Below are 15316 nucleotides of genomic sequence, written 5' to 3'. Positions count from 1 at the left end.
TCCTCTATAGTGAACACAAGCAGCAAAATATTTGTTCATTTCTTCTGCCATTTCCTTATTATCTATTAACTCTCCACTGTCACTCTCTTTCCACTATCACTGTCTCTCCAACACTCACTTTACTTACTCTTTTCCTTTTTTAGTACGCTTGCTATCCGTTTTTATATTTCTAGCTAGCTTCTTCTCATACTCTAATTTCTTTCTCCTGATTAACCTTTCAGCCATTCTCTGCTGTTCTTTGTATTCTGTCCAATCATCTGTCCTGCCACTCATCTTTGTGGAGTTGTATGCTTTTTCCTTAAGTTTGATGCTTTCCTTAACTTCTTTAGTTAACCACGAACGGTAGATCCTCCCCTTACAATTTTTCTTTATAGTAGGAATGTGCTTATTCTGAATACTCAGAAATATCCCCTTAAATGTCTGTCACTGCTTCTCTATTGATCTATCCTCTAGCCTAGTTTCCAGTTCACTTCAGCTAGCTCAGCTTTCATCCCCACATAGTTGCCTTTATTTAAGTTTAAGATGCTAGTCTTAGACCGACTCTTCTCCCTTTCAAGCTGGATGTAAAATTCAATAATTTGTGGTCGCTGCTACCTAGGGGTGTCTTTACTCTAAGGTCATTAATTAATCCTGTCACATTACACAATACCAAGACTAATATAACGTGCTCTCTGATTGGTTCCAGAACATGCTGCGCTAAGAAACTCTCTCAAAAGCATTCTAAGAATTCCTCATCCAGGCTACGACTGCCAATCTGATTTTTCCAGTTTATGTGTAGATTAAAATCACCCATGATTATTGCCATCCCTTTATCACAAGCACACAATATTTTCCCTTGAATACTTTGTCCTACACTGTGGCGACTGTTAGGGGGTCTGATGACCACTCCCACTAATGACTTTTTCCCCCTACTATTCCTAATCTCCACCCAAACCGATTCTACATCCTGATCTTCTGAACCAAGGTCATCTCTAACTAGTACACCAATGCCCTCTTTGATTAACACTGCTACCCCTCCAACTTTACCTAGCTTCCTATTCTTCTTGAATGTCACGTACCCCTATATATTAAGGGCCCAATCTTTGTCATCCTGCAGCCACGTCTCCGTAATTGCTTTCGGATCATATTTATTTACTTCAATGCGGGCCATCAATTCATTTGCTTTGTTAGAATGCTTCATGCATTCAAGTAGAGAGCCTTCAGTTTTGTCTTTTTATTACCTTTGTAACATCTAGTCTTGACTGCTGATGTATTCTTAGGTTTTTTCTCTCTGTCCCTTCCTGCCAGTCTCTGACCTTCATTTCTCATATTACTATTTTGCTCTCCTGTCTTGACTCTAAACCTTGAATTATTACTTCTATCCAAGCTTGATCCCTCACCCCTCTTGTTTAGTTTAAAGCCCTCTCTATTTCCCTAGTTATGCGATTTGCGAGGACCCTCATCCCAGCATGGTTCTGGTGTAAACCATCCTAACAGTAGAGCCCCCACTTTCCCCAGTACTGATGCCAGTGCCCCACAAACTGGAACCCACTTTTCCCACACCAGTCTTTGAGCCAAGCTTTCTTCTCTCTAATCTTATTTGACCAATAGCCAATTTGCATGTGGCTCAGGTAATAATCCAGAGATTATTACCTTTGAGGTTCTGCTTCTTAATTTGGTACCTAGCTCCTCATACTGACTTTGCAGAACCTCTTTCCTAGCTCTACCTATATCATTGGTACCTACATGGACCACAACAACTGGATCCTCCTCCTCCCACTGCAAGTTCCTCACCAGCCCTGAGCAGATGTCCTGAACCCTGGCACCAGGCAGACAACATAGCCACCTCGACTCTCGCTCTTGCTGCAGAGATCAGTGTCAATCCCTCTCACTATAATATCCCCTACTACCGCTACATTCCTTTTTGATCCCCCCACTTGAACGGCTTCCTGTACTAATGCCATGGCCAGCCAGCTCATCCACCTTGCAGACTTCGCTTTCGTCCACACAGGCTGTGAGCACCATATGCAAAGAATGACACGGCAAGGGTTAATGTAATGCCCTCCATGGTAAAATAGCCCACCAACTCATACATGTATTTGAAGATGACCACACTTCAACTGTACCCCAGCACAAATTAACTCCAAGGGTATTGGGAGACAATGTAAACATTCTTTTGGAGGCATTATGAACTTCAATTCAAAATATGGCAACTGCAGACAACTGAACGAAATGGATAGTTCTTCAATAGAATAAATGGCTGCCTTCTGTGCTGTAAAATTTTACGAATCTATAAACCATTGTAGTAACCACTAACAAAATTATACTCTCACACATGTACTCTGGACCCACTTATATACTTGCCTGTTTGATCAATGGCCAGCAGAGCTGGAGTGTCGCTCGCTGGCATGTTATGGTGTCACTCCAAGTGATTGCACTGTAAGCGGTTGCTAACAGTGCCTTACAGATATCCTGAAAAGAGTAAAGGAAATCAGTTAGGGCTATTAACATTACACACCAGCTGGATGACAAACAAATTTCAATATTGGTCTGATCTGCACCCAAACAAACCTGAAATGAGAATATCACCAGTACATATTGAATCAGATATTAGATTCAAGACTCGTGCCTACAACTCCTCCTCCTTAAAAAGCTTTCAACCAAAATTGATTTGTCCAGGATAAAGAAAAGCAAACCAGCTTACCTCAGACTTGAGCAGACACTTTCCAAGGTCAGTGAGTTCTTCAGATCCAACATGTGGACCATCATTTGTGTTCATCATTTCATCATCTATTTAAAAAGATATGTTTGATATAATCAACTTTTCACAGTAAATGCAATGCTGTTATAAGAAAGAAGTTGTGTCTCTCAATGATTAAAGTTAAATCCTAGCATTAATTTAAAGATGCCATCTAAGCTTTCTAAGCGCATATGAAAAAACCTCAGAATCAAACTGTAAACCTTTAGAGCTTTCACACCATAAAATACGTTCATAGCACATTTTGTTTGTATTCAGCAAGACACAATGACAGCAGCAAGCCAGGAAACCAGATTGTTTTGAACACAGAAGTTAACCAAGAGCATTTATTCAACACAGCAGCCAGGAAAAGGCATGGGGTAATTTGATTCAATGTTGCAATTTGACCAGTCCAACTAGCCAATCCTCAAAAGGGAGTGGTAAAGATGGTGAGGTGTCAGCAAAAGTCAAGTCCTTGGCTTCCTTCTGGCAGCAGAAATGGGTTAAGGACACAGCCAGCAAGGTATTTATGGTCTCTCTTTCTAATCACCCAGGGCTTCCAAGTTAGGATACAAACAAAATCTACCTTTAAGAAGAAAAGGACAAAAGTTGCGACCACTTAAAACGTTCACATTTTAAAACAAGCAGTTGCTTGTGTGGACCAAAATGTGGTCCACACTAACATGTGGACCAAAACTATTAACCATTTGCATTATCAACTATCGCCAGTTGATGTTGTAAAATAAAGATATAAGCTCCTTTTATTTTGCTCTACAGCTTCATTTATTCACCAGTTTGCACTTCGTTGTGGTGCACTAAATGCCCCACCTAAGTGTTCAGGGACAAAAAAAATTGAAGAACGACTAGCTTAAATGAAGCCAAAACAAAAACAGAATTACCTGGAAAAACTCAGCAGGCCTGGCAGCATCGGCGGAGAAGAAAAGAGCCGACGTTTCGAGTCCACATGTTCCGTTGAAGGGTCATGTGGACTCGAAACGTCGGCTCTTTTCTTCACCGCCAATGCTGCCAGACCTGCTGAGTTTTTCCAGGTAATTCTGTTTTTGTTTTGGATTTCCAGCATCCGCAGTAGTTTTTTGTTTTTATCTCTTAAATGAAGCTAGTTGCATTGCATGCAGTCTGGTTTAGTTTCTTCAATAGCACTACCCTGTTACTGCATAAGAGTGGGAAACTCACTTTTCACATGAATATGCCCCTCCCCTGTAAATGTTGGGGACTGTTACTAGCTGATTTCAAGGCGTGTTAGTTTGTAAAGCAACTTAATTCATGGAGGAGTGGCATACTTAAAAAGTGTTACACTTGGTTGAAACAGTATTGTTTCTTGGTTACAATTGAACTAGCCTCACTAACACAAGTATCAGTCTACAGGAGTATCTAGTTACAATGATCCTAAAAGAATAGTTAACTAGACATACAACAAATGCCTCCCTGCATCCCCATCCCAGTTAAAGATTTATAGATTCCATCCAAGCTTTGTAAGGAGCACAGAAAATCAAAGCAGATGGTTTGACCTATGCCCAACTTTCTCTATATTTAAGCTCAGGAATATTTGTGAAACATCTTCTTCTTCCCCACTCTCCAATGTAGACCCCTGGATCTGGTAATGTTTCCAGTACGCCACTGTTTTACAAACATGCTCCAGTTGATGCAAAGATTACTTACAGTCAGAAAGAATTCTTTAAACTTGAAACACTCAAGTCCAATACTACATAAGCTGAAGTACTACATTTACTACATAATCAAGTAAGTACTAAATTTAGCCTGAAAAAAAAGTTAGGTTACTTACCATCCATATCACCTGATATAGACTCAGGGCCCTTCTTAACACAACAGCACACAGCTGCAATAGAGAAATAGTGTAAATATTCAGAGCCAGTCTTTACAATGCATTTACCATTTGAAAATTACCATGTGTGCTGGTGAATGGGAAGTATTAGGGGCCGCAATGCTTAACTGTAACAATTGTATGCAACAGGCTAGATAGACCAGCTGCTTATTTCCTATCCACCAGTTTTGTATGTACTTAAATCAAGAAGACACAGTGAATAACAAAACTTATGGACTGCACTTAGTCTGGTACCTCTCCCCTATCTTGCCGCCAGGAGCAAGCAGCTCCCGGCGGCATTGCTCAAGGGATCATTGGCGTGCATAAGCCTCTCCGCCACTAAGGTGGTGATCCAGCAATGCCATTGGGAGCTCCTTGCTTCTGTTAGGGCCACCCATGGCAGCAAGGTCATCGGAAGGCACCAGACAAAGTGCAATCCTAAAAATCCTCAACAGCAGAATAGGTGAAGGAAGACTGCACATCTCAGTGGCTGTGACGGTGGAAAAAGGCTACAGCGGCAAGGTAGTCCCAATCATCATGGCCCGACACGTCACTGACATCTGATCACTAACCTGTCAAGTTCGTGTGGAGACTGACAGTGCCCCAAGGTTCCTACATTAAACAAAGTCATGCATAGGCCAGTCCTGTGGTGATGCAGAATTGGCTACAGGGACAGGGCTGTGAACCTGCAAGTCCCTGGTCAAGAATCTGCACACAGGCAACAGATGCATAAAGGTCACTGAACACCTGTGTTGGGACAATGCTATCTTTGGGCAGCAGCATCTAAGACTGAGTGAGTAGTCCTCTTCAGGATACCCTCTGTTCATCTTAAATGGAGAAGGGGCTAGAAAAAATGCCCTAAAAATAAGCTGCCCCACTTTCTCCTGACTGGTGAAACACACCTTGCAGGATCACCATCTTTGTGGTCAAAGGAAGAAAACTTTAAATTTTGCAGAGTGGAATGTTAGAATGGTCACTGATAATCTCAAGAGTGACCATCCAAAAAGAACCGCAATTATATCTGTGGTTCTAATTACGTGAGCTATCAAGACTCCAAATTGACATCACTGCCCTCAGAGACCCACCTTTCTTGGGAAGGACAGCTGAAGGAACAAGCAGGAAGATACACCCTCTACTGGAAAGGAATGCCTGACAGTGACCCTCATATCATTTTGTCATCTGGAATAGGATCTTGGGTGCACTGCCAGAACTCCCCAACTGCATGAATGAAATAAATCTGTGCATATGCCCTGACACTTGACTCTGATGAAGATGTTAAAGACAAGCCATATTTCAACAGTGGTGAAGTCCTCACTGTCATCTCAAAAGAAGAAAAGGTCATCCTTCAGGGAGACTTTAAATGCCAGAATTGGCTGTGACTCCTATGTCTGGAGAGGAATCTTTGGGAAAAGCCAATGCAATTGGCATCCTCCTGCTGACAAAGTGTGCACAGCATTGCCTCGTTATAACAAACACCCTCTTCTGCCAGAAAGACAAATGCAAAACTACATGGAGGCATCCTAGATATAAGCACTGGCACCTCCTGGATTATGTCATTGTCAAAGATCGAAGTCATTTATGTACCATTCAATCTGACCAAGGACAGATGCTTGCCGGGGGGCTAATGCTTACACCAAGACTCCGTGAACAACTCCTATGGATTTGGGAGGAAAAATAACTTCTCCCAGACTTCAGGACTTTGATGATTGTAACTATCTTCAAGAAGGGAGATAAATTGTACTGTGGAAACTGTCAACGTATTTCCCGCTTGTCCACAGCAGGGAAAGTCTCGACATTCATTCTTCTGAATCGCCTTCCTGTGTTTGAGGAATCTTCCTGGAGACAGTGTGGCTTTAGACCTTCCAAAGGAGTCTCTAATAAGGTCATAGTTGCCAAAAAAATCCAAGCCAAATGCCAAGGACAACACCAGGAATTCTTCGCTGCATTCAAAAGCATTGACCCAATAAATCGCGAGGCTCTGTGGATTATACTCCAAAGATTTAGATGTCCAAGAAACTTCATCACAATCCTGCAACTGTTTCATGATGAAAATGACTACAATTGTCTTGCGTGGGAAATCCAGACCAGTGTCAAGCAAGACTGTGAAATAGCCACCTTACGATTTGCAACCTACCTGACAATGGCTATTTAACTCGTCAAAGATCAGGCAAAACTACTGCAAAATTACTACGATGGACTGGACATTGTGTCCAGATGGTCAAAAAGCATCTCCCCTGCCAGGTCCTATTTTCTCAATTCTCAATTTTTTTTAAAAAAAAATTCATTCACAGGATGTGGGCTTCACCGGCTGGGCCAGCATTTATTGCCCATCCTTAGTTGCCCTTGAGAAGGTGGTAACGCTTCAAAGACATGCAATCTCTCCCTGAAGCACAGCAGCATTGAGGTTAATGACTGGGAGGAGCTTGTTATCAATCATTTAAAATAGCAGCAACTTTTGTCAGCTGTGGCTCAGTTCATAGCACCCTCGCCTTTGAATCAGAAGGTTGTGGGTTCATGTCCCACTCCCGGAAACCAAGAACTGTGAATGTACTCGAAAGAGTTACAATCTGTGACTGTTGATAACTCGAAAGAGTTACAGCTTGTCCATCAAATTGCTTCATGTTTTGAGTCCAAATGCCTTGATGAGGCAGAGCAACAGCAGAGAAGAAAACTGAACTGACGATGAATAACAAAATAAATAGAAGGGAATGGGTGGTGCAGAAAAAAAGTTGCTTAGAAAGAGAAAAGAAGCAAAAAGAAACCAGAAAACAGCAACTGAATATGCCCCAACGATGAATATTTCTGTCATCCCTCCTTGCACATTTTTTGTATATGGAAGATAGAAAATGCCCATTAATTGCCTACTAACAGTTATGTACAATTATTTAATCATACAATTTAGTCTTTGTTTTCAACGCAACTCTTGGTCCAATGAAAATAGAGGCTACATTCTTTTTCAAAGACAGAAAGTTTTGGATTTTACTTTAACTGTTCAGCACTCAAGGGTAATAGTTATTGCTCCTCTTATCTGGCCATGCACTGTGGGATACAAGATGTAATTAGAACCACAGAAAAGTTACGATGCAGAAAAAGGCCATTTAGCCCATCTTGTCTACGCCAGCCAAAAAGAGAAAAACCAGCCACTCATTTTAATCCCACTTTCCAGCACCTGGTCCATAGCCTTGCAGGTTACAGCACTTCAAATGCAGATCCAGGTACCTTTTAAGTGAGTTGAACGTTTCAGCCTCAACCACCAACTTAGGCAGTGAGCTCCAAGTACCCACCATCCTCTGGGTGAAAAAGTTTTCCTCATGTCCCCTCTAATCCTTCTACCAATCACCTTAAATCTATGCCCCCTCATAATTGACCCGTCAGCTAGGGGAAACAAGTCTTTCCTGTCTACCTTATCAAGGCCCCTCATAATTTTGTACACCTCAGTTAGGTCACCCCTTAGCCTCCTCTGTCCTAAGGAAAACAACCCTAGCCTATCTAATCTCTGCTCACAGCTGCAGTTCTCAAGCCCTGGCAACATCTTGTAAATCTCCTGTGCATTCTCTCCAGAGTAATTATGTCCTTCCTGTAATGTGTTGACCAAAATTATACACAAAATTCCAGCTGTGGCCTAACCAGCATTTTAAACAGTTCCACCATTATATCCTTGCTTTTGTATTCAATATCTCACCCAAGGAAAGCATTCCATATGCTTTTCTTGACCACCTTGTCCACCTGTCCTGCCACCTTCAAGGACCTGCGGACTTGCACTCCAAGGTCTCGTACTTCCTCAATCCCTCTCACTTCCCATTTATTGAGTATTCCCTTGCTTTGTTTGCCCTCCCCAAATGCATCACCTCACACTTTTCAGGATTGAATTCCATTTGCTACTTTTCCACCCACTTAACCAAACCATTGATGTCACTCTGGGGTCGGCAGCTATCCTCTTCAATATCAATTACATGGCCAATTTTTGTGGCATCTGCAAAATTTCCCAAACATGCATCCCACATTTAAGTCTAAATCATTAATATATACAACAAACAGCAAGGGCCCCAACACTGAGCCCTATGGAACACCACTGGAAACCATTTTCACAAAGACATCCATCCATTATTACCCTTTGTTTCCTGTCACTGAGCCAATTTTGGATCCAACCTGCCACCTGCCCTCGTATTCCGAAATCTCACTTTCCTCACCAGTCTGCCATGTGGGACCTCGTCAAATGCCTTACTGAAATCCATGTAGACAACATCCACCACACTACCCTCATCGATCCTCCTTGTTACTTCCTAATAAAATTCTATTAAGTTAATAAGACACGATCTTCCCCTAACAAAACCATGCTGACTGTCCCTGATCAAACCTAGCCTAAGTGACAGTTTATCCTGTGTCTCAGAATTGTTTCCAACAACTTGCCCACCACTAAAGTCATACTGACCGGCCTATAATTTTCTGGTCTATCCCTCGCACCCTTTTTAAATAATGGTACAACGTTTGCAGACCTCCAATCTCTGAGACCTCGCCTGTATCTAGTGACGATTGGAAAATGATTCTCAGAAAATGATCCTCAGAGCATCCGCTATTTCCTCCCTGGCTTTCTAATTACATACACAAGCTCCCAACAAGCTTTTTTCAAAAATATATCACAGCTTTGACCATTGAAGGAAATTTCACATTGGTAACGCACATCACATTTTGCTCCACATTAACATGTCTGGAATTTCTTTCTCCACATAGCTTTTATTTCTTTATAAAATGCAATTTACAGTTTATATAATTGATTATTAACTGAAGGAATAATATAGTCCTTACTCATCAGATCAATGGATTCACGGGTGAGAAGACGAGTCAGTTGCTCATCCAGCATTTCTTGAGACTCGGGATTCTCCTCAGGAGCACCACTTTCAGCCCTAAAAATAAGCACATCATTGTAACCCTCATAAAAAGGTCAGAGGGGGCATAATTTATATTACTTCAAGGCAACACATCATGTATCCACCTTCCAAATCAGCCCACCATTAACAGCATGCAGTTCTCCAATTGATTTGAAAATTAAATTCTCTAGAATTCTTTTTAAACTCTGTAGTATTTTTAAATTCCCAGTGCCTGCAACATTAATGTTACCAGATAAAGAAGAAAACACTTGCATTTATAAAGTGACTTTCATGACTTCAGATGGGCAAAACATGCTCAAAGCCAACCAAAGTAGAACAAAGGGAATCACAATTTGTGCATATCAAGGTCTCATAAGCAGCAATGGGATAAATGAACAAATAATCTGCTTTGGGCAATGATGGTTGGAGGCTAAATGTCGGCCAGACATCACAAGAAATCCCATGGGATCTTTGTGATAGGGTGACAAAGTCTTCAAGTTTAAAATTCCATTCAAAAGACATCACAAAAGACAATGAAACTTCCTCAGTACTGTACTAAAGTATCAACCTAGATTATGTGTTTAAACCTCGAGTGGGTTTTGGAGGCATGATCTTCTGATTCAGGGGTATGTTATCACTGAGGGAAGTTGCACCAACAAATGCAGAAATCTAAGGGTGGAGGGTACACTAACATAGGTTACTTTTGCAGCTAAGCAATAATTCAACATTTGCAAACATGATTTGGTGTCTTGATGGAATTAGGATTACTTTTTTTTAGGTAAAAGTAATAGAAGACAAAATTGTGTTTAAACATGCAATTTTGGTAAGACAAATTAAACAATTATTGGTCCAACATCTGTATTCCTGCATATGCAAGTAAATTATAATCTCTACTTAGCAAATCAAAACTATTCCATTCAAATAAAATACATTTGCATTGTATTTAAGCAATAATTAGTATAATCAGTAATCAGTAATAAAGGTCTCAAAATCTAAAACTATGACCATAAAGTTTGACACTTACTCCAACAGGCCTCTCTGGTTGATGACAACCCACTTGGCACTTAGTCTCTGCCAGGCAAAAATGGTGTTACATATTATACTGACAGATGGGCAAGTTCTGAAATTTGAATTCTAAGCAATACTATTCATTAATAAACTAGTCTCAATATACTGTCAAAAAGATAAGATAATTTATCTGGGTGTTTTTAGCACCATGTATTTAAGTGTTAAAACACTTTAAAAGTCTTTAAAAAGACTCCAACCTTTGAACATTTTATTTAATCAAAATTTTTCAAGTTTGATTCAGGTATATCTAATTTAATTTCAGCCAGATAGTCTAATAAAGCTTCAATTTAAGAGACAACCACATTTCTCTGCTGTTCTCAGAGTTTCACAGCATTTTTTCTACATTGCATTGATTGCAAGAAATATTAGATACAGCAATCTGAAACAACAGAAAATGTTAGAACACAACACTTCAATCAGTATCTGGAAAGAAAAGGCAGTTTAACAGTCCAGATGCCTAGCTGACCGATACTTTTGCCCAGGATTTTCCATTTCCTTCATTCCATATTGAATTTAGATTGCTTAAGTCTCTAGAGAGCGTTTTGTGGTTAATTTTAATTTGCTTAGTCTACCTGATCCACTGTTCTTGCCAGAGTATTCCAATATGATACATTATAGAAAACTGCATGAAATTCACTTTTACACTTTACATTGCTGCCCTCTGACTACCCACTATCAGAATAAGAATCCACAAAATATTTAAAATACTGTAATCCTGAGAATCCAGTCAGCAGAGAAACCCTTGAAATTTGGGGTATTGTAGAGTAACTTCTCAATAGCCAAACAATTATCCATCAGACTTTTATTTAATACTTACCTGCAGTAGGTAGGAGAACAGGGGTCCAAGAATTGGGCACAGCACAGACTCATAATGTTCAGGCGGGCAGGACTGGACCAAAGGCTTCACAAATACACGTACGTACGAGTTAAGTAAATATCTTCCACTTTCTTTGTAATATTGCATAACAAAAAGAAAACAAATCAACACATAGGCTAGGCATAACTCAACATTCTCTCCCTCTAGGTTATCAAGTACATATCCACTATACAAGGGATCTTGCTGTGGAAATGTAGCTGCAAAACTTGTGTCACAACTCAATGGCACACCATGCTGTGTGTTGCACCACATCATGATTTTTCATTCTCTGTTAACTACAATCATTCTGCTGTACCCTCAGTCAATATCATACCAAGCCTAGCCTATATGTATGACAAGAAAATGGGAAACTGTTTCTCCCTATTTAATCTGTCCAGACCCATGATTTTGAATACCTTAATCAAATCAATTCAGATCTATGCAGCAAGACAAAACAGATATCTAATTACGCCAATACAAATGGATCAACAGATTTGACCAAATAACTGAGGCTCCAAAACTCAATTACAAACACATATTTGTACCAGCATATGTAAATAAGACATACATTTTTAGAAAATGACACCCATGCATGATATTATCATGCCTGCAAGAAAAAAAATGTAGCAGAGATTTAATATAGGCCTTCTTGCGACAAGGCAAAATGTTTATTAGAAAATCTGTTGTATTTATACAACTAGTAATATAAGCTGTAGAAAATTCTTACTATGCTTCCAATTGTACATTTTTTCACTTAACTGATCGATAGATACTTTGAACAAGTTAACCACCAAAAAACTTGAAATTTCTTCCCCCAAATAAATCTATAAAAATGCTAAAGGTTAAAGGCACAGTCCAAGTGTAAATTCCAGACACCTATGTATCACAAATTCAGATGGGGGCACGAGGCTTATCAGAGATTTGAAGTCATTCTAAGTGCATACTAATTTTATACAACTCAGTATTTCCTTGCAGCTTTGTTAAGTCATTGGAAAGCAAAAGGATATGTAGCACTGGACGGAGCCTGTAGTCAGGAATATTCTCCAGATTCACAAAGGCCGAGTTTATTACAGATTCTGCAAAATTGGTTATGTCAAAAAAATCTTGAAGCATACTTGGTCCAGCATTCCCGAGGATGTGGAAACTGTTCAAAGAATAAAGTTAAAGAATATAATGTTTTAAGACTCAAGAACGGAATTTAAAAACACTAAAAAGAATCACATATAGAAAAATTATGTTCGCAAATGGTTTAAGCTTGTAAACACATGGTCAGTATTGAACTGTACAGATGGAAAGGATCATGGTGAAATCTCATGCCAAGTTTACAACAGTTATATTACAATTTGCTTCTTGCCCAAAATATGAAGGGAGAAAATACATCAAGCAAGATTACTATCATGTTGTCCCTCAACAGCCTAACTCTCACCCACCTGGTGTAAACTTATGAATATGAATTAGAATCAGGAGTAGGCAATTCAGCCCCTCGAGCCTACTCCGCCATTCAACAAGATCATGACTGATCTAATTGTGGCCTCAACTCCATATTCCCCCCTACCCCCAATAATAAGCAAAGAGCCAGAGGACTGCTGGCATAGAACATTAGCATACCTCAACACAAACTATCATCACCAGGAAGAGTAGAAAGAAGTTTAACTATTGGCAAGAGACGAAAAGTATCCTGACACCTTAACAGCTTTCTTTTCTACAAAAACTTGTATAGCAGAGTTTCAACTAAAGAATTTGAGCATGTAGAAGTATACATCAGAACCACAGATATGCAGGTTTATGATTTGGTATGATGTAGTCACATGAAAGCAGAGCAGCATTATCAATTTCTAATTGCGCTATGCTCAACATCAGGCACAGATCACCGTTTTGGCTTTCAAAACATGTTAATCATTGGCCAGGATTTTCTGTTCGGCATGCAGGGGCCCGTCAACACGTAAAATGACCCACGGTGACGTCGGGTGTGTGTCCCAATGTCACCGCATATCATTCCGATCTTTTCTTTGGCGGGCCCGCACGCCGAACTGTCAAAGGCCTGTTAAGGCCATTAGTGAACTAAATTAACCAAATTGACAGGGCTTCCCAAACAACCTTAAGGTTGGCGGGCAGGCGGAGAGCCCAGGCGGCCTTCGCATTTTTCATGAAACCTCATCCACAGGCGGGATGAGGTTTCATGAAGGGTTTATTAAATAAATATTTTTCAAACATTTGATAAACATGTTCCAGCTCATGTGATGCTGTCACATGAGGGGACATGTGTAAATGATTAACTTTTTAAATTTTGATGTTTCAAATTGAACTTAATCTCCCTGAAGCAGCTCCATGTCTCAGGGAAATTTTTGCGCTCTTTCGCATGCATGCACGAGAGAGCGCAAGCCCCGACTCTGCCTCCTTCCCCCACCCGCACAAGTAGTGCTGAACACTACCAGGCACGCGTCACACTGGGCGGGCCTTAATTGGCCCGCCCATGTAAAATGGCGGCACGCAGCCAATCGCAGGTGGTGATCGGCTCTGCGCCCGCCCGCACCCACTCCCGACCGGCCCACCCGAAGGTGAGAAAATTCTCCCCATTAGTGAAATACTATTTAAGGTACTGACAAAATAACTTCCTACCAATTGTCATACAAGGTACAGAAGAACCCTTGCATTCGTTCCAACACAGATTTGTACACTGGAGCATCAGCATGATCAAGCAGAGGCTGTGGAATACCTGCAGGGAAGGCAACAAGAAACAGGTTCTGTGGTATACAACAGTTACAAACTCCTTAAAAAAGAAAGCTTATGAAAATTACAAATTAGTCCAAATAGTATGAAACCTGACACTAAGATCAAGATTTTTAAAAAGATTTTCCACTCGTACAGTCAACCCCAGAACAATTACTATAATGTATTGAAGTGAATAGCACTGAATCAACCATATTAGTCCCTGATTTTGGGGGATATGAGTAAGAGGGGAGCAGCTGCCACAAATGATTTATCTGCAGAAAAGGTAGTGTAGTTATTAAATAAAAATAAATTTTTGTATTAATATAGCAGCAATAGGCCTAAAACAACTTAAATTGAGAGACTTCAAAATCTGAGAAAAAGTGCTACCGCAAGTTTGATAAAAACAAAATCAAATAATATTTCTATTTTTGCTTTTATTAAAACATTTATGAAATAGACAAAATGTATATTTAAATCTAGAGAAGTCTTCAGGCCATTTGGATGTGCAAATTAGCAATTAAGATACCAAAGATATTTACTCAACTGTTGAGTATTTCTGAATTGCTTCAGTTTAGATTGGGGATTAAGTTGGGAAGTCCTACTAGACTTTAAATGGTAGATGCTTAAATTAAATGAACTATTCTTACACCAGATCGAGCAGCTTGTGGAACCACCAGCAAACCAGTTTTTTTTAAACTTAGTATGTACAGGCTAATTATACCATTAGATTAGGCGGTTAACATTCAAAAGAATAAAAAACTAAAAGCATAGAGCTTCCTTCAATTATGTTTTTTTTTACCGAGAATAGCATTTTTTTCCACTTCCAGCATGTCATGGGCTTTTGTGAAGTGCGGGCTGAGCTGGGCCAACATCTCTGGCAGCCAAAGGTTATTATGTGTCCTACAAACAAGCAAACATTACAGCACTAATAAGTAACAGCTTACTTTAATTTTTCCAATCCCTTGTAGGTTATACACCATAAAGGGATGTGCAGTTCTTAACACAGGGAATAAAGTAAAGACAACTATTATAAGAGACGTTGTACCTAAAAAAAATCAATATGAACTGAGGGAATTTTGAGGGATATGCCCAAATAATGAATTCCTAGAACTCTGTTCACTTTGTGGTCTCCTATTGTGGAGATCCTATGCTAAGCCAAGCATTTGTTGAAGGCAAATGGATGATTCACTGGATGATAGTTGGGAGATGCCCTTCAAGGCCTCCACTCCAAACAAATCTGGGGACACTGTGCA

The 15316-nt window shown here is 40.0% G+C and overlaps 1 protein-coding gene across 1 annotated transcript in view; it reads right to left on the bottom strand.

The window, feature by feature from the left end:
* The window catches only part of xpo5 (exportin 5), a 105219-nt gene that overhangs the window by 14094 nt on the left and 75809 nt on the right, over positions 1-15316 (bottom strand). Inside the window, exons 21-29 of the mRNA XM_078557235.1 lie at positions 14863-14963; positions 13971-14067; positions 12359-12495; positions 11313-11410; positions 10452-10498; positions 9366-9463; positions 4521-4574; positions 2684-2769; positions 2344-2451 (exon numbers count right to left, since the gene is read on the bottom strand). Of these exons, the coding sequence (XP_078413361.1) occupies positions 2344-2451; positions 2684-2769; positions 4521-4574; positions 9366-9463; positions 10452-10498; positions 11313-11410; positions 12359-12495; positions 13971-14067; positions 14863-14963 (826 nt within the window). The remainder of the gene's footprint in view (positions 1-2343; positions 2452-2683; positions 2770-4520; positions 4575-9365; positions 9464-10451; positions 10499-11312; positions 11411-12358; positions 12496-13970; positions 14068-14862; positions 14964-15316) is intronic.

This window comes from Cetorhinus maximus, chromosome 14 (assembly GCF_964194155.1).
Source record: "Cetorhinus maximus chromosome 14, sCetMax3.hap1.1, whole genome shotgun sequence".
NCBI lineage: Eukaryota > Metazoa > Chordata > Chondrichthyes > Lamniformes > Cetorhinidae > Cetorhinus > Cetorhinus maximus.
Note: the sequence above shows the minus strand (reverse complement) of the source record. Positions and strands in the feature narration are given on the sequence as shown.